Below are 26,165 nucleotides of genomic sequence, written 5' to 3'. Positions count from 1 at the left end.
AACCCAACAATAAAAAAATAAAAAATTTAAAAAAACCCTGATGGGGTAGTAACCTGTATACACATGGACAAAAATCTTCCAAAGTTGGGAAAGGCAACTAAATACGTAAAGACATGCCACTGAACCACTCGGACGGGAGGCGATCTCTCCTTCCCGAGAAATGCAAAAACAATAATAATCCTATAGAGAAAAGATAATCTGTTCCAAAATAAAATAAATTAGCACAATATAAAGCACTGAGTTACTCAATTTGTTGCTGCTGATGCCACGTGGCTTTTCCATTGTTGAAAAGGGATACTGCATCTTTCATTCCGTTCTTATCGCACAACCAGGCAAGCTACACAGAGTTTTGAAGGACCTATGCAGTCATCATGGCAGAAGGCCCCACAACCTTTGCACACAATCATGGCTTTCAGCCGGCAAGAGCATTTCAGTTCCAATTCATCCGCGTTGCTGCTGTCGGCAAAGTTCTGAACGGGCATCTGAGCATTCTGACCATGCAGGCCTGTGGCGGGACTGGAGCCACTTCCCAAAATCCCAATGGACTTTTCAATTGCAGAGGCTGCCCTTTTGAAGCTCGTGCTACCAAAGTGTATTGTTGGATAATTTCCACAGAGCTGCTGTTGTTGCTGCACCTGCATTTTCTGAGCAGCTAATTGGGTAAAAGGCTTTTGTGGCTCAGAAAGCAAATAGGAAGAGAAATCTGCATTCTTTAGCGCAAATGCTTTTAACTGTTCTTTCATTTCATTCTGGTCATAGGAAACTTGTTTCATGCCCAGTTCACAGCTGCTGCCTAAACCTTCCTCAAAAGAAAGAGGTTCCGATTTTATATTGCTACATATGCCCGTGGACTGTGGCCAACTAAGTCTCTTAGTGGTTTCCATGGTAACCGGAGGTTGTTTTTGATCGGCTGGGACTTCTGCATTAGGAAGAGGTGGAGGTAGTGGAGGTGGTGGTGGGGGAGGTGGGGGCAAAGCCAAGGGTGGAGGGGGTGGCGGTGGAGGGGGTGGGGGATGCACTAATGCTTTGTTTGGCATTGCGTGTGCAGCCCCTCCGACGTCATCGCCTTCTTTAATGGGCATATTGGGGGATAACATGTTGGCTAACCTTAGCTGGTGAGGTCCTGAAGAAAGGCCCACCTCTCCCAGTCCCTTTTGTTCAAGATGCCTACTGAAGGCAAATGCATTACAGCCCACTGGGGCCTTGGCAGAGGCCTGTAACAGAGCCGCAGTCGGAATGGGGCCCCTGGAAGCCATGGGCATTTGGTAAAACTGCTGTCTGTGTGAGGTACCAGCGTCGGGATGGAAGCCGCCATTCTTGTCCACATGAAATAGGTTCTGCTGGAAGCTACAGGAAGGGAGCAGCCGCTTCTGCTGTTTGACCTCGGGGCTGTGAGCAATCCTGTTCTGCATGGCATGCTTGCTCAGCCACTCTTGCTTAAAGGGCTGGCTATGTCCTAGCTGATTCAGGCTGGAGTTGACGACGCAAGGCATGCCTTTAACGTCTGGCTCCACCAACAATCTCCCTGGTTCACATTTAACTTGAGTGTGTTCCCCCACAGTCCTGGCTACTCTCTTTTTGGGGTGGTTTTCTCGTTTTCGCATTTGCAGTGGGGCAAGAGTCCCCGCCAAGTAGCCCTTCCCGTCTGGGTTTGGAGAACTAGATGGCATTTCACCAACGTTCCTCTCTGGTGCTGTTTTACCCGCTGAGGTAGTTTGAAGAGGCAGAGGAAGCCTGTTAATTTCGAGCTTGGCTCCCAGTCTGGGCTGTGGCAACACTTTCTCCAAAGGCAGGTTGCCCTGTAGTAACTGTGTCACCAGTGGATTATTCGCCTCCACAGAGGACAGACGACAGCTTGAGCTCCCTGCATTGGGAACTCTTTTCAGGGTGTCTGTAGCCAAGGAAATAACCTCTTCAATGGGACCAGAGGTGGGAACTTTCACGTTCTGCGTCTGTTGCACACTGGGAGCTGCCTCTGTGGCCGGAGGTGGCAGCTCAGGCCCAGGGAAGTCCTCAGTGTCCATTCTAAAACCCTTCTCCACTTCATGAGGTTCAGACTTCACAGGGAGAGCGACACTTGTTATGAGGTTCCTGGGGTGAAGTTCTGACATGTGCGAGTAGCTGGCATGTTCAGTTTTAATAGCCTTTGGACAGTTCTGCTCTAGATATTCTTTCTGTTTACTTGAACCCGAGTGACTAACCAGAGGCTGTCCTGTGCTCCTCAGGCCCTCATCGCTCCAGCAAATCCGGTTGCCTGGGTTATACTGATTGCTACAGGTTGTGTCTGCTTCACTTTTGAAAGCGGTCGGGCCACGTGCCTGCTCAGCAAAGCTATTACTAGGAGCAGTCACCTCATTTAATTTATCTGGAACAACCAAGGGTACTTCTCGGAGACTTGTGCAGGGGGCCTGCATTGTTTTACTCTCTTGTTTTGCTGCAGAGGCTGCAATGAAACCAGAACCATGATCTACGCTTTCACTGGCAACCGGCTCAGGCCTGCTAATAACAGACACCTGAGGACATGCCATAGGCTGTATGGCTGCCTCTGTCCTCACCGACCTGCTCTGGATGTCCAAGCTGGCTTCTGCACTTTCAATGGAGACAGTCAGAGACAAAGTGGAGGTCAGCGTGGTGCTGTGGTCAACGATGACTTTACATGGAATCGATCTGTTTATGGCTGCTGGTGCAAAGCTCCCCGAAGGTTGCTGAGGTTTCCCAGAATTGTCTGCCCTGTTTCGAGACCCTGAATTTTTGTCCAAGCTTTCAGCACTTAACTTGGGAGGACTATCATAAGAGTTTATTGTCAGCATACTTCCGGTAAACATTGCGACGGGTGGGCATGCAACCAGAGCATCTGTAACGGCCACTGAATCCCTGCAGCTGAGGGCTGCTCTCACAGTGGTCCCCACGGACATGGTGGCTTGTTCTTCACTCCCAGGCATGGCTATCTTCTCAGGAGGAAATCTGTTAATTCCCGTTGGGGGAATCAAGACAGAACTAGTGGAGAGATGGTTTGGCAAGTTATTTCCAATGGAGGGAGTTGGCACAGAGGTGTACTGGCTGGAGACCAAGTTACCAGCACTGCTGCTTGGTATGAGCAACTGCTTGTCATCCACAGAGCCCGGTACGCTGGCGCCCCCGGTAGTAGTGGGAATGGGAGTACTTTCTACACATTTTGGTATAATGGTTATGCATGGAGTGTCAGTTCCCTGGATGGTTTTTAACATGCTTATATTACAAGCAGAAATTGTAGTGTTTGTATTATCAACAGACATTAGAACAGAGGATTTATCAATAGAACTCACAAAGGGATGTTCTTTAATTGCTCCCGACATAGCAGTGCTGCAAACAGACACAGGGACAGAATTTTTATTAAAAAGCATGGACACACTGCTATTTGCAGAAGAGGTAGATGAAACAATTTTCTCAGATAAATGGGACACAGGTATATTCTCATCAGAATTTTGCACAGATAAGTCAGTGGCAGTTTCTGGAAGTTTAGTTGGGTTAAGAGATGGCTGTAATACAGTGGTGGTCTCCCGGAGGTGCACAGACTTGTTGCTGGGGGATCTGCAGTTTGGATTGACAATGATGACACCGGTTGAAGCCTCAATTTTTGTTTCAGGGGTAGAAGAGACTTCTAAGCTTGGAGGGCCTTCCTTTGCACCAAGCGGAGGCAACCGGGACTCTTTAGTGTTCTGGAAGAGGTGGGCTCGGGCTTGATGCTTTGCGAAGAGCTTCGCCTTCGTCTGCTCTTTGATATGTGCCAGGGTTCTTGCCTTTCCACCCTCTCCTGGGCTCCCCATGGCTCCAGAGACGATGCTCGCTGCTGCAGCTACAGCAGCGGCAGCCGCTGCCTCTCGCTGGGCCCTTGCTTGCTGGGCTCGAGCCTTGATATCCGCAAGGGTCCTGGCTCCTGTGTTCCTCCCACCACTGACGGATGTGCTAGGGGATGCTCGAGACTCTGGTTTGGAGACTGGCTGGCTCTTGATAATGAAAGGTGGCCCAATTTTGGAAAGCTGAATCTGCAAGAAGGGGGAATGGAAAGATAAGGCACTTGGTCCATGATCACAGAGAAGACACACGGCACGTAACAATGCAAAGAAGAAGAGTAACTGCATTTTCTCATCATGTGTCATTAACTATACCTAAATCCCCAAATGGGTTATTAGGGTACAAAAGAACATGAAATGCAGCATGAATGTGAAAATTAAAAGTTTAATCTCTGTTTTTACTCTATGAAAACATCTACTAGTGACTTCATTTGGCATAGAAATGCAACGTCTTCTTAATGCCTCATATAAATGGAAACAAAGTCCATGTCTCTCAAAATGAGGTTATCTAAAAAAGACTTAGAGATATTTAGCTCTTAAGTTATCTTCCTTGCTGGCATGAAAATCTGGGACCTTAACTCTACTTGAGTTTGTCTGTCTTAATTTGACACGCACAAAAAAAAGCCCTATCTGAGAGATCAGGAGGAGACTAGAATTCTCATCCTGACTTTGCTCAAAAAAGCTCTATGATGCTAGGCAAATCACTGTGTCCTTCAGAGTCTCCAATAACCTCCCTGAGCCAGAAATCCTATAGTGTTTACGTATTCTTATGTCTCCTAGCATGCTGCTTTATACATATGTAATAAGCACACATAAAGAGTTTATAAACTCAGATGTAAAATGAGGCTAGTTATTTCTGGTCTATTTCCTTTACAGTACTGTTATAAAGATGGAACTCTGTTTTGCTTTGCTTTTTGTTTTTGTTTTGCCTTTAAAAGGAAGTATGGGTTGGGCTGTTTCTTTTGATAGTGGTAATCCACAATTTGCTGAATTTCATAAAGGTCCCAATCCACGCCATTCACCTATTCATGCTAGTTAAGAAACTTGCTGTCACCACCAAATTCATGAAGCATAAGACCTAATAACCAACATATCATAGTGACGTCTGTGATTTTCTAGTCACTAAGAACTTTCTTAGAGTCATAAATTTGTAGAGCTGGAAGGTATCTAGCTAAAGTCTCATTTTACAGTTGAAAAAAACTGGAGGTCAAGTAGGCTGCTCTGGGGCCATATACCCATGAGCACAGGGGGAGTCTGAGGGCTCCTCATTCAGTGCCGTTGATATGTTCTCTGCTTCCTCTTTGCCCCCTTAGAACTTTTCTTAGAAAACATATATCTCTCTTCTTAACATATGTATATTTACATTATAAATGCTTGCCATGTACTACAGGGTCATATCGATTTGGAATTATGCTGTAGAACTTTGGTAGATAGAGATATTTCCCGGAGCGATCTCACTTCTCATTGTCAAACTTGTGACGTCTCTCTTCTAATTCAGATGTTCCAAAGAAAAGATGAATTCAGAGAAGGGATTCAGTTTTTCCTTTTAAATATTTCCCTTAGTTTAAAAAATTAAAAACATTTTAAAAATTAAGCCTAGATATACTTAAGCAAGAACGCAAGGTCAAACATCAAATATACTTATAGGGTCTACCTGTTTATTGATCTTTACATAAAGTATTTAAAAACATTTCCTAAGAAAATCATGCTCATATTTTTCTTTCCACTGCTTCAGAAATTAAATGCATAGCAGGGCTTTATGTTCATTTTTTACATCTCTAGAATCTCTACTAGGTACTGCTTTATTAAACAGAATAACGACAAGCATACTCTTAAAAGTCAACCTTATAGAGATCATGAGTCACACCTAAAAGGTGTCAGAGCACAGTGAAAAAAAGAGAAAGAGATTAAGAAAAACAAAGTTTGAGTATGTTTAGAATTCTAGACCAACTCCGTGATGGAATAATCCATTTACTGTAGAACAATATAAATGGACTCAGATGAACACACCAAAAAAGTTTAAATTATAGTGGGTAGAATTTTTTTATTAAACAGAGTTTCTTTTTAATTAAACTCAATTTTATGTTTATTAGGCAGAGCCAATTTATATAAAAAGTTTGTTTTCTGAGAGTTAAAATCTACTGGGATCAAAAGAAAGTAAATAGAAATGTTTTTCTACAGGTTTTATTTTCTGTGTGAAGTTAAATACCTCTTTTACTATCTTGGAAGTTAAAAAAAAGAAAAAAGTATTTGTATGCCTATATATCCCCAGCATTTCCCTTCAGGGTTCACAAAGCAATTTCATTGACTTATTTAAGAAATATTTAATGGGGCTCTCCCAAGCCAGGTCCCTCTCTGCTAGGCAGTGGTGGTGTTCAATGTTTGTAGGAAAATTAATAAAGGGACAATATGTACCTTAAATCCTTAAGTGCATGCTTCTAACTTCTACTTCTTTCTCCAGTTCTTCTGAACTTTCTGAACTGAATTGTCTTTCAAATTTTCCCAGGTTTATTTATTAATAAGTCTCTGTCCTACACCTGGAAATCCCCAAAAGACCCTGGATCGCAGTGGCCTGTGGGCAACTCCAGGCCTTGTTCTCTCTCCCCACTTCTTTTTCCTTAAATGCTGAAGTCTAAACACATACATGTATCTAAACCTAGCATATGAACTCAATCACAGTCTAAAAAGATCATTTAATATTAGACTGGTACTGGAAATATTAGATTACCAACTGCTACATAAAACCTGGACGGAAGAGAACATTATTTATTTTTGAAAAATTAAGTCTCTACATAGAAAAGCCTATCTATAGAATAGCTTTTTATTTCTTTTCTTTTTCTCCTTTTCTTTTTTTTTTTTTTTTTTTTTGAAATACCATACCTTGAGAGGCGGCACCCTCGGTTCCTCTCTCGGAGGCGGCTCTTTCTCAGACGGGCTGCTGGATGATAGGTTCCGGGTTGATGGATCATCTTCTATCCTCGCCCTCTTTTCCTTACAGATTCCAAAGCTGTGCTGCTCTGCCGTTTTCCTCTTTGATATCTCGGATTCTCTACTTTCATTTCTCGTCCCATCAGGTGACTTGGAGGGCTCTGACAACTTGGAAGTAAATGAGGTCTCCAACCAATTCTGTGAACTCCCTTGTTTATGTGTTTTATTTCTAGAGCCTTCTGGAAATGAAGCCTTGTCCACTGGTGAGACATACTGCTTGTCCTGTAATTTAGCTGATGGGAGCTCATTTCCTTTACTCTCTGTCTCTTCAGAAAAGAGAGACAATTCCAATGGTGAAGACACCGCTTTCTTTTCTGTTCTTTGCAGGACATTATGATTTTTAACTTTTATGATTTCTGTAGAAGGACGTTCTGGAATCGAAGCAGGATAGGACTTCTCTGTTTCAGCATGTGATTTACAAGGCTGCTGATTCAGGGTCTTATTGTGTAGTTCTTCCGATGAAAATGTTTCATGAGCAATGGAAGAAGAACCCATTTTGATGGGCTCAGAAGTATTTGATAAAGTTTTCTGCTGAGTCAGAAGGCTCTCTCCCAGGGGCTTGGCAGGCACAGAACTTTCATCTTTCTGTGGGGAGAGTGGTTCTTCAGATGGGGAAGGTGACTTTCTTTGTTGGTGCACCATTCTTTCATTCATGGAAGAATTAGAAATTGGAGATGTTTCTGAAGGAAGTGGCAAACTGGATATAAAAGTGGTCTCAGATGTGAGAAGCATGGAAGACACTGAAGAAGTTTCCGATGTCAAAGGTAAATCAGACATAGGTGATGCTTCTGATGTTAAAGGTAAATTTGATACTGGAGATGTTTCAGAGGTTAAAGGTAAATTGGACATTAATGATGCTTCTGATATTTCAGGTGAAGTGGATATTGGAGATATTTCTGACATCAAAGATGCATGAAGGTTTTCCTCAGTGGGATTTCTCTGGTTATATTTGTCTGCATTTTCAGTACTGGACACCTCAGAACAAAACATTGTCTCAAGGGAGGCAGGAGTACATGATTCTTCTGAAGTGGACTGGGTTTCCCCTCCTGGAGATGTCATGCTGGTACAGGCTCCCTCTGGGCTCTCAGAAGAGAAGGAAGTTTCAGAGATACAAGCATTTTCAGAAAGCTGTTCATCAGGATCGCTCTGTAGCTCCATATCTACAGCAACTCCTTCATTTGGAAATGGGCCTTCTAAAGATGATGACCCTGTTTTCATTTTTAAAGTACTGGTCTCTAGTGCAGTTTCTGGCTCCTTACGTTCTGTGTCGTTGACATGAGTCACAGATGAAGTGGAAGGGATAAGAGAGTCACAGACTTCTAATTGATCAATAACAACTGACATTTCTTCCTGAGGAGATTCTGATTTCTCTTCCACCTTAACTTCAAGAGGAGGCAAAGTTTCTAAAACATCATTCATCACAACACAAGATTCTAAATTGTCTTCCGGAAGTGCTGTTTGGGGCTCTTCATGAGCATTGGCCGGAATTTCAGACTCCTCAGAAAATTCAGGTATTGTCTTGTGATTTTCATCCTGGCACTCACATATACTAGTCTCTACCTCTTCTGCAATTTCCTCCTGAATCACAGATTCTTCAGGGATCAAGATATCCTCTGATTCTGATTCAGCCATTACATCTTTACCTACATCTACCATAGGGCAGAGCGTAGCACAGAAATCAGGTTCTGGAGAAGTTGGACTTTTCATGCTTTTTGGCTGTTGTTCTTCCAAAGGAGTCTGTGAAGAAAGACCTGGAAGACTAGAGGCCCCACAAGAAGAACTACTTTCAGCTCCATTATTGTTTGGTCCAGAAGTGAGCTCTGTAGATTCCTCTCTTGACATGCCCAACCTGAACAGAAATTAGAACCATTAAATTGCTGTCCAACCACAAAATGTGAAAGGTACAACTTGGATCTCTCACAAACAGAGTACTCAATAAAAGTGAATGCATTGAATTAACTAAACAATCACTAAGTAACATGCTTAATTTATATAAATTAGTTTATGACTTGGTTTGCCTACTTACTATATAATCATAACTAAAATAAACTATTTGTGGTCAAGAAAGTTATAGAGTTTTATTCTGTAAGCCAAGAAATATGAACCTTACTGACAGTTAGTAAGAGGAATAAGAAAATTACTTACTCACTAGGTTCTACATAGAAGTAAGATCATACGGTATTTGTCTTTCTATAACTGACTTATTTCGCTTAGCATAAAACTCTCCAGGTCCATTAAAAAAACAAAACAAAATAGAAACTGACTCATAGCTGTCAGAGGGGACAGGTAGGGGGATGACTGAAAAAGGTGAAGGAATTAAGCAAAAAATATAATAATACAATATAATATAATATAATAAATAAAACATAAGCTTATAGATGGACAACAGGCTGGTCATTATCAGAGGGAAATGGAGGTAAGTGGAGGCTGGAGAGGGTAAAGGGGTGGATAAATGATAATGGAAAAAAACATGACTTGAAGTGGTGAACACTCAGTACGATATACAGATGATATATTATTGAATTTTACACCTTACACCTACATATTTATATAAACCTACAATGTAAGCCCAATAAATTCAATAATAAAAAAAAGAAAATCACATACTATGAAAGATTTAAAATACAGGAGAAAAGTGAAAAAATGTATAGGATCTAAAATTCTTTAAGTCATAAAATAGAAACCTCTCATTATAATAGAAAATAACAGCATTCAAAGGATGCAACCTAACTAAATAATTAGGATCAATAGAAGATGGGTATGTTATAAAAATCTTAAATTTGAAATGACTTCCACAGATTAAGTCATCTTAAATCAATTAAAGAAGTGTTGTTCAATCACCTTATGTTAGTATCTCTAACCTAAGACAACATGGAAATGTCATGAAAGAATAACACACATATTCAGGATCATCAGAGTTGTTTCTACTAGATTACATTTGTGTGAGGCCAACTTCTTTCATGCAGATCTCTTAGGGTAAAAATATTCCACAGAAATGTTAAGAAGATTAAGAAATAATCCAGCCTAATGTTCAGGTCATAAGAAGGCAAAGTTAATCAGAATTACAGTCAAAGATATTATAAATCTCTATTTCCTGTCATGCTAAGTTACAATATCAGCATCAGATGGTAGAGGAATATGAAGTTCTAAATACAGTTAAACTAAAATACCATGGCGATTACAAAGATAAGGAGAAGAGAGAACATTTCCAGAGGAAGACACATAGTTGAAATATAGCTATAGTAATATCAGTGCAGGAAAATACCTCAGTGAGATCTTTACCTTTTACTTACATCCTCAAAAGGAAAGGGAAATAAAACTGAATACAATTTTTGGGTATTTGATCTCTAAAATTCAGAAGGTTCTGAAAAGAAGATAAAGAGACTGCTTTTATAGTTAGTCTCTTTTCTTTCAACTTTCCCTAAGATGGGTTCAAATTAAGCTATAATTTATAACTATATTATACTTAGAGGAACAGAACAACTACATTATAGATAAATTTAAAGCATAATTATCAGCTGTAAATAAGATATTTTGGGTCTAGGACAAGCAGAGATACCATACTGATAGATGCTAGATTAAGTGTAGAATGTGCAGAAACTATCCGCTGGCAGCTAAATTTCTGCTAGTTGGTTACTAAGAATATTATTAAATATATTAAATATTATTAATATATGATATATATGCTACACAGAAAACAGCACTGGGTAAAATATGACTATGTCAACATTTTATTATTTTCATGGGAAAATAGACTTAAGACGGCATAAGGCATAGAAGAAAGGTGCTTATAGCACACAGCATAACCACACCAAGGAAAACCCTGCCCTCCAGAAATCTAAACTGCAAACCAACAGACCAACTCTTGTAACTCTGAGTTAGCATATACGTGGGTGATTTCTATGTAACTAAAATGAATATACAACAGTACTATACTACAAGCAGAGTAAGCCAATAAGAACCATAATCATGTTCTCAAACAAAGAGCAAAAAAGAAATCAGACAGATCTTAAGTAGAGATGAATCTGGATAGCAACATTTTTTGGAAAACTCAGAACAATGAAAAGGCACATGTTATCAGTCAACTGAAAATGATCTGATGCGAGGGGAAAAAATCCTCCACATAATGGGAACATGTGGGTAATCTAAAAGTAATAAAATTAGGACAGTCAATGAAGTGTCCAAAATACATCTGTCATCCAATATGAAATCAAAGACAGAAAAAAGCAAGAAGTTCAGTGACTTAAGGGGACAGAAACTCCATGAAAAAACTACAGCAAGAAAGGTGTTAAGTAAGAGAACTGTTTGTATTCGGAGCTCAGGAGCAGTGATGAGGAGTCTTATTTACTCACAGCGTTGTAGCTGTCATTCTCTAGGGCAGAGACCTTTAACCTGGTATCTGTAGGAGTCTGTGAAGCCCCCCAATTTCATGTAAAATGTATGTCTGTGAAATTTTTCTGAAAAGAATTTGCAGGGTTAAGACACTGAACAAATTACTTAGCCATACAGTGCAAACCTTGGAAATTTAAGTTTCACTGTCCCTCTCTTTCGGACACCATTTTTTAAATATAAGAATAATAATTATATCCACTGCATAGGATTGTTGGGAGAATTAAGTGAAATAATATTTGCAAAGCTATAAGAGAGCCAGAGTATGCTCAATGATTATTTGTTGAATGAAGGAAAGCTGCCTACAATGCACGGCCTCTAGAATGCAGGCTTTCTGAGTGCAGAGCCTAGGCAGCCTGACAGATGACCGGAGCACTGTAATTTAGGATGGCATCTAGCACAGAGGAGATGTTGGATAAATGTTGTAGGGTTAATAAAAGAAGGGGCCCAACACACAATAACAACTCAGGACCAGTGTGTTGGAGGTAACTACCTCCGTTATGCTTCTGCCACTACTGAAGACTGCTCCCAACATTCCCTTTGTTAGACAAAAGGCGAGGGAGGCCTCTTTGAATGATCTTCAAAGTCATCTTCCAGGGTTTTTAATCCTGCTGGGTATCAGCATGACCTGGGGAGCATCTAAAAATACAGATTCCTGGGCTCAACTCCTGGAGATTCCCAATCACTATGTCTGGGGTAGGTTCTGAAAATCTATATTTTCATTCATTCATTCATTCATTCATTTTATTGTTGTTCAGTTACAGTTGTCTCTACCTTTCCCCCACTATTTTTCCCTGCCCTACCCACTGCCCCCCATCTCCCACATTCAATCCTCCCCCACCCATTATCTTTGTCTTTGGGCCCTTTATACATGTTCCTTGACATGCTTCCCCTTCTATATCTATTTTTAAATGCTCCAAAGAGGATCTGAGACAGCCAGGCTTAAGTAATACTGCTAGTGCTTACATACAAGGCATATAATTAACTTGCCACATGTTTAATTTTTGAAAAAAAGAGAGTAATATATTCTTTGAGTTTTGCTTAAATATATTTATTTGTGCAAGGTCCCAGGACAGCAACTGAAAACTAGCCTTTCTACTCTGGCTGGAAGGCTCAGTTGGCTGTGACATTATCCTGTACACCAGAAGGCTGTGGGTTTGAATCCAAGTCAGGGCACATACCTAGGTTGTGGGTTTGATCTCTGGTTGGGCACATATGAGAGATAACCAATCAATATTTCTTTCTCTTTCTCTCTTTCTCTTTCTCTACCCATCTCCTCCCTCCCTCCTTCTCTCTCTCTCTCTCTCTCTCTCTCTAAATCACACATATACTCAGGTAAAGATTTAAACAACAACAACAAAAAAGCCTTCCTACTCAAGAGTACTGCTTTAGGACAATTCACCAAAGGCTAGCCCACTCTGGGTGAGGAGACCGTTCGTCATATGATTCTTTTCATGAAGAGCAATCATGTGAGATTTCTTCTGATGTTTTTCCCCCATTTACAGGGGGAATTTTGTGAAATTAGATCAAATGTTACAGTTTTTGTTACCTGAACCACCTCAGTATCTTTTACACAAAACAACTTCCAAACACTAATTGTATATATGGGAGGTAAAGCTCCAATTCCTCCACAAAGGAGGATCCAAGGTCACTGTTAATTGTCACCTTCTTAATCTCTCCTCCCTTCTTAAAGATCTCATTGTCTCTGAGACTCTTATTCTGGCCAAGTAGAGTATGTCCTGCTAACCGTGAAGCAGCAGAGAAATACTTTTCATTTAGTTCAGTCACTATCAAATTTATGTGTGGCTGGTATTATTTTTAAAAGAACCACACACACCACACACAAATGCCAGTAAGTTAAAAACTGATTACACCTGAAGAGGAAGACAAATAGAGTAAAGGGTAACACCTCAAGGTCTCCCCAGAATAAAGACTAAACAAGAGTGTATATATGCACAGTCAACATTTTTGGGAAAATGTGAGAATTCAATGTGTCTAAAACTATTTATGTCTAAAGTATTCATTAATAAAAATACTTGGATAAAAATCAGGAGGTTTTTACTAAATCCAGTTAAGAAAGCCAAAACTGACTTCTATAGAATTTCATGCTGTTTTCAGTCCAAAATGAATTTTCACGGACAAGTTGTAAACCCTTGAAAATGCATTTTTAAAAATTTAAGTGCTGATATGCCACTATAATTTTACCCACAATTTCTTACACTGAGGGACTATTGCTTTTTATCACAGGTTTATTAAGTTTTACCGCATATGAGTGTGCTATGTGAAGCAGAGAATTACATTTTCATTTCCTTCTAAGAGAAATGAGGAAAAAATGCTCTAGCACTTACTTTTCTCCATAAAACCTTTCAAAGAATTTTTCTTTCCAAGGTTCTGTTTTCTTTTCCTTCTCAATTTCTTGCCTTATCCGCAATTGCATTTCTGGAGTAAACTCTCCTAGAAAGAAAATGCTCATATATTGAGTAAAAGTGGTCATATCTTTTGCCAATTAATAAAGAAAACATGTAATTAATTTGAGTAAACTTTTATGGATGTTGAAAACTACCAGCTGAGTACTGACATCTCTACAGCTTCTCTTTTTATGAACATCACTTAAATAGTCATTTAGTCACAGATGAACTCTAAAACATTCAGCAAATGTACTGCATGCTCTGGGCTGTCAATGAGTGTGTATTCACTGTCCTTAATGAAGTCAGTCTGGTGAGAAAAAAAGGCATACAGTTGACTATAGTATAATTCAAAAGCTCTGTATAGAATACATGTAGTTAAAGTCTGTAAGGGAAAGAAAGCACTTAATTCTGCCTAAATCAATTAGAGAAGGCCATGTATAAGAAGTGATTCTTGAGTTAGCTTCTGAAGGGTGATCTAGCTTTTATAAAGAAATTAACTCAGAAGGCACAGAGATAAGAATATGTACATTTATGTTCTTTTGAGGGGCCAATTGTGAGTAGCATATAGAATGAAATGAAATATGAAAGGTAGGCTGAGGCCAATTACCCAATGTTTGTTCTCAAGAGAGTTCTGAATTTTTCCTATAAGACACAGAGGGAGGTTCCGGTGGTGTTCAACAGGGAGAAATAGGGCCAAAGAAACAGTAAGAAACAGGGTGAAGTAATTGAAGGACTCCGCCTAGGAGCCTACGAAATATAAATGAGACGTGGAAATTACAGTCAGGTCAGTAGTTGTGGGACCACGAACAGGATTCAGACTCACAGCACAATTAACACTTTATGACCAGATGGACCTGGGGAAAAGGAAGAGGATCAAAAATACCATCAAGGTTTCCAAGTGAGGAGCTGTGAGGAGATGGTGGTGATGTTAAGCTTGAGAAGGCAGAAGGAAAAGCACATTTTACAGGGAAGAGAGTGAGTTTAACACTGGCACTTTGGTTTTAAGGTGCCTGATATCAGCTGGGGAGATCCAGTAGGCATTGGGACTAGAACACTGAGGAACAGAAAAGGGGAGTTAGAGTCACATTTGAATGTTTTCAGCATATGGGCCATAATAGCAGGCTGAATGAGGCTGCTGAGCAAATATGTGTAAGTTACGAAAGAAACTATTAGGAAAGAGAAAGGTGGAGATATTAACATTTATTTACCTTCTGATGAAAAAGAATAGGAGATCCAAAAGGAAGCTGAGGCATGCCTGTCTGAAATGCAGCTTTAGGAAGCAAATTTAAATATATTATGAATGCCTACAGAAAATAGTTTTAAATTGGATGAAATGAAAAGCAAATGAGATATTGGAGGAGAAATATATTAAATGTAAGGACTGAGAAGGGGAGGCCGGACTTTGCCAGTGGAAAGCCATCACTACTTTCTTGGAGAGATTATTTCAATTGTGTATAGTGGGTTCACACCCAACTATAACAATTGGAGTGGGTGAGAGAGTAAAATGTGGAGCACTGGGTATTTTTTAGTCTTTCAAGAAGCTTGGTGACTAAAGGAAGAACAAGGTAAAGTGGTGGTTTCAAGGGAAGAAAGTATTGAAGGAAGATTCTTTACTCCCCGGGACATTGATAGAATATATAATGTGTCAAACAAGTAACTAAAATTAATGTTCCCCCCTCAAAATCTTGTTTTATCAAAATTTGTTATGTTCCAGATAATATCATGTGTTCTTCAAAAATATTGGACATCAAAAATGCCAAGTATAACAAAAAATTGATGAAGTCATTTGGAATAGAATGTGAATTTTTACTAAATTAAAGTACACTTCAGGGGGTAAACAGACTTGGAAACCAGAGAAAGGAGCAAAGCTCAATACAGCACATGTGCTCAGAAATGTCAAATAACAATGGGAAATAGGAATTTACCTTCCGCCAGTCGCTGTTTCCATCCTTGTGCTGCATATGCAAAGAATTCATTATTTAGAGCTGAAGTACTGAGGCGTAAAATTCCATCACTTCCCATCTAGGAAATAAGCCGACAAAAACAAGATTTTGTCAAGAATAACTCAAAGCAAAAGTATGCAGGAAAGAAGCAGAAACTGAGGATGTGTGTGTGAGAGAGAAACCGCAGGTAGGAAAGAGGAGAGGAACCCAACAAAAGACAACTCTCCTAGTATGAAAAGTGCACTGTTTACAGTGACTGCTATAATGACAACATACATCAATTTAAAGGAAATCCTTATTAGGCATTTCTATTATTGGTGGTGAGTATAATGAATGTGCGTGGTTTAATCAAAATAAGTTTTATATGTTTATTATTCTAATATGCCTTAAATTGTACCAAATTAAATATGTTTACACCTTTAGGTTAGGTTTTTTAAATGAAATTTCCAATTCATTTGTGTGAAAATATGTGTAAACTAAAGAAATCTGGCCTGATCACTTGAATTCCTTTGCTGTCAGAGGTTTAGACCACAAACAGTTCTGAAACATACCAGAACAAGTATGCCCACACTGTCCCATGTATCTCTGTTCCCCTTCTGCTTTTCTCACCTCTTCAAAGGCACACAAAATCAGGTATACAAGAAATATTAAAATATGTGCAACTACATAATACTAATCTTTTTCCTCAAATATACCAATTTAAAAAAAAACTCTAATTCACATGAGATTCAGATAAGCATTATCATACTGGACGCTTTCCACTTTCCAATTATTTACTGCATCTTATACGTGCATGCATTCTGCTTGCTGACGTAGGGGAGAGAATGAATTAGTCTGGTCCTTGACTGGTTTCTTAGACAGTTGGAGAATGAAGATAAAACACATCAATAGTTAGACAATGCCAGCATTAGGTAGGTGGGAATTAAGAGGTGCAGAAAGTAAAAGGGAGGGGAAGACACATAGAGGTAAACGCGAACGGTTAGGTAGAACTCGATGCCACAGGTGACCCTGGCGCAGGGTCTTGAGAAGCTGGCAGAGCTGCACAGGATGGTTTCAGGGGTAAAGCATACAGCACACTGTCAGAGGGCCCGAGCTATGCTGCAGAGGCAGGGCGTCATGGACAATCAATAGCTAGACTGTTTATGAAAGCGTGAACATGTTTTATTTTCACCTGCTACTCAAAGGCCTGGCAAATTGCAGCTCTAATCATACTTTCACAGATTTCCTCTTATGCCCATATGCATACTTCATAGATCCCAAGTTTGAATTAGTCACTGCGACCAGAAAATGCACTCGTAGATTTCTTAGCCCCATGTTTCTGTTTGTTTGTGGTCCTGCCTATACTCCATCTTTACTCATTGACACACTACTCATTTTAAAATTTAACTCAAATAATGCCTTCATGAATGGGTTAGCTAAACAACCACTCAGGGGCAGAGGAGAACCCTGAATCTAAGAGTAAACATTATATTAACTACTCTAATCTGGATAATGATCCATCAAACTCAGAAAAGAGAAATGCTGTGAACGAATGAGAGATGTGCCAAATGTTCCCATCATGACAGCTGTAAAAAGCCATAGGTTTGAAGTCCTGGTGTTTCTTCATCTAAAAAATATTCACCCGAGTTTCATTCTAAGTTTCTTCATCTAAGAAACACTAAAACGCTCAATACACTTGAAACATTTCAGCATAATTTCATTCATTCATTGATTTATTGTTTACTCACTCAATTATTTCATCTGTATTCAAAGATACTTATTAAGCTGCTCATATGAACCTATGCATGTGGTACCTGTATGGGTGTTGACAATACAGTGGCAATAAAGGAAAAGCTTATAACTTCATATTTTGAATATATTCTACATACAGTGGATGCTTCTGGTCTTTGTACATACTTTCCACCCACCAGAGTACAGCACAGCAGTGACATACAGTTATATTCCCGTGATAGTGCCCCATCTCACGGTCTTACCGCAGCCCCAAGATGTGAGTACATTAATGTCCCACATTCCCATATTCTGATTGGACAATTCGGGACACTATTCTCTGGAATGCGGTATATGCACAGAAACAATGGATGTCATTTGGTGTTGTGTCCACAAAAATTAAAATACATGGGTCCAGGAATGAGGCCTGGAATGAATGAACCTTTGTACCATCACATCCAGAGAACCACTGGCAGACTGTGTACTTCCTGTATCCACAGCTCTAGGTTATCTGGGAGCAGAAGTCCATGTTCCCAGGAGAAATCATTTCTCATAGAGCAGGGTTTCTCAACCTTGACACTAGTGTCATTTAGATCTGTAACAGTAGAAAATTGTAATGGTGGGAAGTTGTAACCTACCCCACAATTATTTTGACATTGTTTCTGTAAGTGCTGACTCTGACTCATCTTGTAAATAAACATCATGTTTGTATAAGAACCTTAGGGACTAACTTCAGAAGATACAAACTCTGACCTTCAGTCATCCTAGCTTCAGGAGATTTGCTGAACTTCAACCTTGGAGTCAGGATGATATGAAGTCAGCATGACATGAATCAAGGATGACAAAACCAGGATGACGCATACGGGACTGTCACTTGCCTCATCGGAAAGGGCTGCGTTAGTCTGCATGGAGAGAACTTTTCCATCCCTTTCCTTGATCCCTTTGTTCTCTTCCCCTCCGCTTCCTTATAAGAATCTCTGCCTCCACTGAGAGGTAAACATGAGCTTTGAGACGTGAGTAACCCATCTTCCCAGGAGACTGGCTTTGAGATGTGAGTCCCTCATCTTCCCAGAAGATGGACTTTGTGACATGAGTCCCCATCTTCCAGGTGGCCAGCATCTGCAGACAAACCACCTTCCTTTACCTCAGCACCTGCCTCCTTGCTTTGGCTTTCAGAGCAGCAGGCAGCTGGACCTGCATTCCATTACAGGTCTAGATACTTGTTTATTGTGGGAGCATGTCTTGTGCATCGTATGATGTTTAGCAGCATCCCAGTTCTCTATACACTCGACACCTACAGAAACCCCTCTCCAAGATGTGACAATTAATAACCATCTTCCCACATCACCAAATGTCTCTTACAGTGAAATCATCTCCAGTTGAGACCTATCACACTAGTGGACATGGTAAAGGCTCCACTGTAACTAAGGCTCTGCCTGATTCCTTTGTGCCTCTCAAGTTGGTGCATCAGCAAGCAAAGATAGAGTTGGTGGGAAGGCGGTATAATCAGTTCTATCATGAGGAAAAAGCATTGTTACTATAGAGCAGAGCGGGGCGGACAGAAGGATGCTGGGATGCTGGGGATTCATGGGACCTCGCTTGGTGCTTCCCTGCCTGCTGGAAACAGTGAACATGGATTCCATGGACTAATGGTAGCCAAGGGCTCAGACTCCTCAGAGATGACATCCTGGGCCATGTCCCAGGGCAAACTAGCAGAAATGCTTGCCGAGGATGAGGAAAATCAGAAAGGGTGTCAGAGAAGGGAGATGGTAAACCTTAATCCCAGCCTCAGAGCTAGCTTGAGAGTAGCAGAGCCTGCAGCTAGCTGGACACTAACCCTCTGGTCGCGAGTCTTTTTTTTTTTTTTCCTTTTGAACATATCATGAGCATCCACTCCTTAAAGGGTTAAGGACAGAGTGGACTTAACGGGAGGCAAAACAATGTCTGATTGGTACTGAAGGAGACAAGACAATACTGGATGCCGGTGATTCTCTGTTCCGTATCACCTGGCCTGCATGAGCCCGGAGCTGCCAGGGTAAACAGTGCAACACACTCGTCCTGCCCAAGCTGATAAAACCAAGGACCTGCTCGGAAATGCCAGGCCTTTGAGATGGCATGCACATGCAGCCGAGACATGCAGACACTGGCCCTAGTACAACTTGAATTCATGGGAGACAAGGGTTTGTGGCAGAAGGTCCCACTCTCCTGCGGCCCTTCTGTGGGACATTTTCTCAGAGGGTCTTCAGTAGATTTGTTCCCCAGTTTTTCAGACGGTTCTCCCCTCCTTGTCTCATACCATCCAATGCCTGGCCATGCCACCTGGGCTCAAAGACTTGTTCCAGGCTCCACTCTGGGAGGGAAAGAACAGGAGAGAATCCTATGTCACCAAATCTAAGTGTAGGGTTTATCCTCTCCGTGGAGGTGGCCCAGTGAATATGTTGCAAAGTAAACCTGCCACAGGGCCTGAATCAGCATGAGGCCTAAGGTTAGTGGCATCCAGGTCCAGGTTTCCCCCTCAGTTTACTTGGTATGCTGATGGCCATGTTCAATGTGTTCCATGGTGGGGGAAGGTGGGAACCACTGCTCCACGGAGTAGTAAACTGCTAAAAGGGTTTAAGTCTGGGAAAAAGCCTAAAATGATTTGTGTTTTAAAAAGATGACTTTAGCCCTGGATGTGTGGCTTTGTTGGTTGGAGCACTGTCCTATATCCCAAAAGGTTACAGGTTGGATTGCTGGTCAGAGCACATGCCTAGGTTGCAGGTTCGACCCCTTGTCATGGCGCGTATGGGAGGCAACTGATCAATGTTTCTCTCTCATCAAGGTTTCTCTGTTTCTCTCCTTCCACACCCGCTTCCTCTATCTCTAAAATAAATGAATATATTCCTAAGTGCAGAATAAAAATCAATAAATAAAAAGATGACTTTATTAGCTACAAAAAAAATGGAATGGAGAGGAAAAGAGAGGTACAAAGACATTGCTAGAAGGGTAATAAAATATGCCCATAAAAGACGATAGAAGAAGGTATATCTGAGGGATACGCTAGGCAGGGTTAAGGGATTCAGGAGTGAAGAGGTAGAGGCATTGGAAGGATATTTCAGGACACAATAAACATGCACGAGCTACTCTGGGAGATGGGGTGAATGAAAAAGGCAGCTGAGCTTGAGTAGAGGTCTTTGAGGACTGTTACCAAGGATGTCTAGCAAACACAGTAAAGATGAGAAGATAGTCCAACTGAATGATATGCCTCCACAAAGTCTGAAATTTTCTGTGAATACTGACTCTGAATATTTTGTCCTTATGGTTTGGGAGCCTTGTGTAAAAGCAACTTGACTTAGGAAGAGTAAAAGGGAAGAGGTATTCTTATTGCACAGATTTTAAATAGATTAGTAAGTGGAAGGCAAGCTCCCTGAAAAGGTAAAGGAATTTGTTTGCTATGAAGTGCATTTATACAAGGCATTGTGAAAAGATTAGAATTTTCTACCTCTGAGGATCTATTTGGTGCCTTCTAACACTCTGCATCCATGCAATGCCTTGTATATTGCAGGTACTCAATAAATGTTTATTGTCCTTGCTTTGTGTAAAGATTTAAAATTTAACTCCAGTAGCTGATAAGCAGGATTTCAGTTTCACATATTCTGCCAGGCCAGAGACATGATTAGTTATTAATTGAAATTTCAGCGTGATTTTAAGACACGAAGAAATAAGTTTCAGATTAGCTCTGACAGATTCTCAAGATCAGCACATGAAAATGCAAGGCAGTGTGAAATAAACAGACTCAAGAATATGGAAACTAGCCCTGGAGAAAAATGTTTGTCTTTTAAGACAGAAAAATAATATCAACAGCCAGATTTCCAGCCTATACGAGACAGCACAATTAAACACTATGGCTCAATTAGACTTAGGAAATACATGCCAATAAAACTTTTAAAATACACTATTAATTTTATGGCCTATAAGAAATACTGTCCAAAAGACATAACTTTTAATGAGCTGGAAAAAATAAACATTTCTGAAAGGTTTATTTATTTATTTATCACTGAGCTTTAAATTCTTGTTTTTCTGATTATCCACAGTAGAAATATTCATTCTAAAAACTCCCCTTTCTCTCTTATAATGAAATGTCTAACTAAGCTGTTGATAAGTTATGTCTCCTTTTATTTTAGAAGGAGGAAACTCTGACCATACTAATTACTACAGAGAAAAATATTAGCAAAGGGAAACATTCATATAGAGATCCTTTAATAAAAATTTAAACTATTGGTGAGTATATCATTTGCCTTTAGTATTGATTATATTAATACACATTTTACGGGGTGAATGCCAGTGGAATTCAAAGGGCTAAAATGTTGTTGTTACTTGCATACCTCCCAATGTTTGAAGTTCAATGAATGTTAATTCTGTACAAGAATATAATTACATTTAACAAAATCCTTTAACCCTCTACCATATTCTTTATCACCTTTTTCCTATCTTGGGTTTCTTGTGAGTGATTCAGAAGATTCAGGGCATGTGGGCTGCTGAGAGGGCTAGTAGGAGATGGCTGGAGAGTTAGAAAGTAACAATAATAATGGGACACCTAGATTTACTAAGCAGTTTGGACTTCATTCTACAGACTATGAGGAGCTGTTCAAAGTGCAGCCAAAACACAATGACAAGGCTCATGCTGAGTGTGTGCGGGTAAGCGGACTGCTGCCTTAGACATGGCACTCGGGATGGGCCTGTCTAATGCTCACCATTGAAAAGGGACGTTGGAGCAAACACCTGAAAGAAGTGAGTAAGTGAGGCATGCAGCCGTCTGGGGAAGAGTGGCCCAAGTGAAGGAAGGAACGTAAATGCGGACGCCCTCTCCTAGCTGGTGTGGTTCAGTGGACCAAGTGCTGGTCTGTGAACCAAAGTGTCGCCAGTTCAATTCCCAGTCAGGGCACATTGCCTGGGTTGCGAGCCAGGTCCCCGGTTGGGGATGTGTGGGAGGCAACCACACAATGATGTTTCTCTCCTTCTCTTTCTCCCTCCCTTCCCCTCTCTCTAAACATAAATATGTAAAATATTTAAAAATAAATAAATAAGTGCAGAAGCCCTCAGGTGGGACTTGTGAGAAGGCCCTAAGAGCTGGAAAGGCCTTAGAGTGTGGGAGGAATGGGAGTAAGGGAGCAGGATCATGCGAGGCCTTGTAGCCCAGTGAAAAATCTGGCTTTTCCTCGAGTTAGCTGGGAAACCTTCAGGGCACTTGGGCCTAACAACTGAAAAGATCTGACATTCCATAAGGACTGCTCTGACTGCTGTGTTTAAGGAAGACTTCAGAGTAGTGCAGTCCAAAAGCAATATAAATGTGAGCCACATAGGTGATTTTAATTTTTCTAGTAATCACATTGAAACAGTAAAAAGAAACATGTGAAATTCTTATTTATAATCCAACCTATCCAAAATGTTGTTTTAACACATAATATGAAATATTACTGAGATATTTTTCATTCTCTTTGTATACTAATTCTTCAATAGTCAGTGTGCATTTTTATAACACATCTCAATTCAGATCAGTCATATTTCTACTGCCCAACTGCCACAGGTGGCTAGTATCAGACAGCATAGTTTCAGAAGATAAAAACTTACCAGGGACACGACTATGTAGTTATCGCAAAACTCCAGGAAAAAGATGACAGTAGCCTGAACTCGGGTGACAGTAGTCCAGGTGGTGAGGAATGTTTGGGTTCTGATTGGATTTTGAAAGTTGAGCCAACAAGACTTGACAATGGATTGGATGTGTGGCATGAGAGAAAGAGGGCAGACAAGGACGACACCAAAGACTTTTGGCCTCGGCAATTAAAATTAGGACATTGCTATTTATTAAAATGGAGAAGGCTAAGGGAAGAGGAGTTTGGTTTCAAACCAGTTAAGGTTGAAATGTTGATTGTAATCCCACATAGATGTCTCAGATATATTGTCTTGCATGTGTGTAGAGAATGCCCCAGATAAGACAGGGACTCCTTCAAAAAACATCAAGCAAAGGCCCAAGAACAAATGCTGGAGAGTTTGTTCAGGCAGTGAGAGTAAAGATGCATATATTCAGGAGAGGTACAGAAACAGAATTGATGGGGCCGAGGGAGCCTGTGAGTGGTGAGTGCAATAAAGGCATGAAAGATGATTCCCAGGAACAAGGCTTGTGTAACTGGGTAGATGCTGGCAGCACACGTCAAGAAAGGAAAAGGCACAAGGAGGGTGCTTTGGACAAAGAAATGATAGGATTTTCTTTAGATATGCTAATATAAGAAGATCTTGGAGGCATTTAAGTAAAGATGGCCTAATCAGTAACCCAGACTAAGGCAAGAAGCCCCATAGTGAGCGTGGAATTAAACCCAGAAAATCAGGAACTATTAGTAAATAAAGTATACTTGAAAAGATGGATATGGATGATAACACACAGGAAGAATCAACAAAAGACAGAATGATTAAAGCAGAGGCCTGAAGAACACCAACACAGAGGGATGAGCAGAAAAATTAATACTGTTAGGAAGACTAAGCAAAACCAATCAGAGATAGGAAGAAAATCAGAGCAAACAGCATCATAGATGCAAGGAGAGAAATGTTTCGAGAAAATGATGTGTACTGTGTATGTGCTAATATGTACCCAGTGTGTGGAATTATTTAGGTCAACACTTTGTGCAGTGTACTATGTCAGTTCTTGTCCAATAAACACAATGAAGAGGGTCTTTAGAGCAAAGCCAACCTCGGCATTGAGAGTCCGACCAGGAGTTGAATGCCACAGTAAAAGAGTAATGAGCAGATGAACTATACATACAAACTGTTATCACTGAGCCACTTACCCCCTGATCTGAGGGTATGACTCAAGTTGTATCTGTAAGAGTAAATGTAATTCTGTAAGCATAAATTTAGGCATACAAATAAAAAAGGGTGGCTGAGAGAGATTATATCAGTAAAGGAGCCAGAACCAATAATATACTAAAGACAATTTGCCCAATAATTTCTGAATGCTTTTTTCCAAAATTGCTATAAGACAATATTTCTTAAACTGTGCTTTTCAAAAGAGGAATTTTAATAGGTAATTTTAATTTTAATGGGTAACCTATCCTAAGGGAAAATGAGTCCAGCGTCCAATAAATATAGTCTATATTTACTAAATATGGTTAAATAGCTTTCATTATAAGTATTCTCAGATATGCTAGAATTTAATTTATTTTAAAAATCTTATTTCTTTTTAGAGAGCAGGAAACGGAGGGGGGAAGAGAGGGAGAGAAACATCGATATGAGAGCAAAACACCGATGGGTTGCCTCTTGCACATGCCCCTACCATGGAATGAACCCACATCCCAGGCATGCGCCCTCACCAGGAACTGAACCAGTGACCCTTCGTTTTGCTAAACAATGCCCAAAGGACTGAACTATATCAGTCAAGGATGCTAGACTTTGTTTTAAACCACTAAGAATATTTTCATCATTCAGTATTTCCTGAAATTTTTAACCTTGTAATCCTCTCAGAGAAAAATTATCAATATTTCATGGAACAAGTGTTCTCCAGAATACGGTGTGGGAAATGATGCATTAAATGTTGTGAAAGTATCATTGTCAGAGCAGTCAAATGAGAAAAACGGAGCACAATGAATTGCACATGCTAGATACTAGATCCCAAAATCTCTGAGATCTGGACATGGAATAATTTTTAGTAGATTGCAAGAACCAAATATTCAAAATAAATAAAATAGTAACAGCATGTAAAAGATGATGTAATAAGCTTCTGTCTACAAGCTTAAAACAACCTTGGTTTCAAAGCCCACCTCTTGAAACAATTACTTGACGCTCCTTTTTAAAAATTTTATCAAAATATAAATCCGTATAACAATTTTTCTTAAAAATTAGAGACTATCATTATAAAGTTGTAATCAAAACTATCTGGAATTATATGGGCATTAAAGGGTGGGGGGAGCTACACTATTCCTATCCTCCCTTCATCAAATTAAAAATATTCATGAAGTTAAGCTGACGTGAACAAAAGGGAAATCTCAGAAAGAAAATATTACCAACAAAAGTCAACATTTCAATATGAAAGTGGAAGGCTTTTTGTGTCATTATTATTATTATAGGGCTTTAAGAGTTTCATTTGTAATAAAAGCCCCTCTTCTGAGCTGAGCTGATTTCTTTTTCCCCCTCTACTACTTGTTCCTTTGGGGAATCATACTACTGCAAATCACCAGGAATACAGTTCAGCATGGAAGCATTTGTGAGACGTGAGCTCCACCATACTAGTAAAGGTGCAATTTGCTAGAATGAAGTTCTCCAGGCAGAGGAGTGTGCAGAAGAAGTACACAGCAATATTTAATTATTAAATGAGATGTGAGTATGTAAATTACAAAGGGCTTTGAAAACCAAAGATTATAACATAGTAGCTTGTGGGAACTGACTATAACCTCATTAAAAAATACATATAAACATAACTATGTGTATGTGTACAGACATTTATCCTTATCTATCGCTACACACATATATACATAAATGTGTGTACACGCATACATACATATACAAACACATACGATATATATATAATTTTCTTCTTCCTTTAGTAACACAATTTATAAGCCAGCTAACCACTTGGCTGAGATAACGGTCGTCTTTGGAATGAAATCTCTTGTGCGTCCCATGAGAAATGTACTTCTACCAGATGACCTGCTCAGACCTACAAGTCTGAGAAGAAGATGTTCAATTAGAAGCTGTAAGGCCATCCCTAAGAGCAAGACATGCTGGCAAGCAATTTCTCTGACCCCAAGTAAAGGAAGAAGGGAATTTGCTAGGAATGTGGAAAAAAAAGGTTTTCTCTTAATTGCTGAAAAGAACTTCAGCATTGGCAACAGTAAAAACCGTATTGTATATTGAAGAATGTATATGTT

At 40.0% G+C, this 26,165-nt stretch overlaps 1 protein-coding gene across 1 annotated transcript in view; it reads right to left on the bottom strand.

Moving 5' to 3' along the window:
• Positions 1-317: 317 nt before the first annotated feature.
• The window catches only part of ASXL3 (ASXL transcriptional regulator 3), a 164,958-nt gene continuing 139,110 nt past the window's right edge, over positions 318-26,165 (bottom strand). Inside the window, exons 12-15 of the mRNA XM_054583813.1 lie at positions 15,544-15,640; positions 13,559-13,664; positions 6,714-8,670; positions 318-4,025 (exon numbers count right to left, since the gene is read on the bottom strand). Coding sequence (XP_054439788.1) covers positions 318-4,025; positions 6,714-8,670; positions 13,559-13,664; positions 15,544-15,640 — 5,868 coding nt within the window. The remainder of the gene's footprint in view (positions 4,026-6,713; positions 8,671-13,558; positions 13,665-15,543; positions 15,641-26,165) is intronic.

This window comes from Pteronotus mesoamericanus, unplaced genomic scaffold (genome assembly GCF_021234165.1).
Source record: "Pteronotus mesoamericanus isolate MK-2021 breed Mesoamerican mustached bat unplaced genomic scaffold, CSHL_Meso_final contig_74, whole genome shotgun sequence".
Classification (NCBI taxonomy): domain Eukaryota; kingdom Metazoa; phylum Chordata; class Mammalia; order Chiroptera; family Mormoopidae; genus Pteronotus; species Pteronotus mesoamericanus.
Note: the sequence above shows the minus strand (reverse complement) of the source record. Positions and strands in the feature narration are given on the sequence as shown.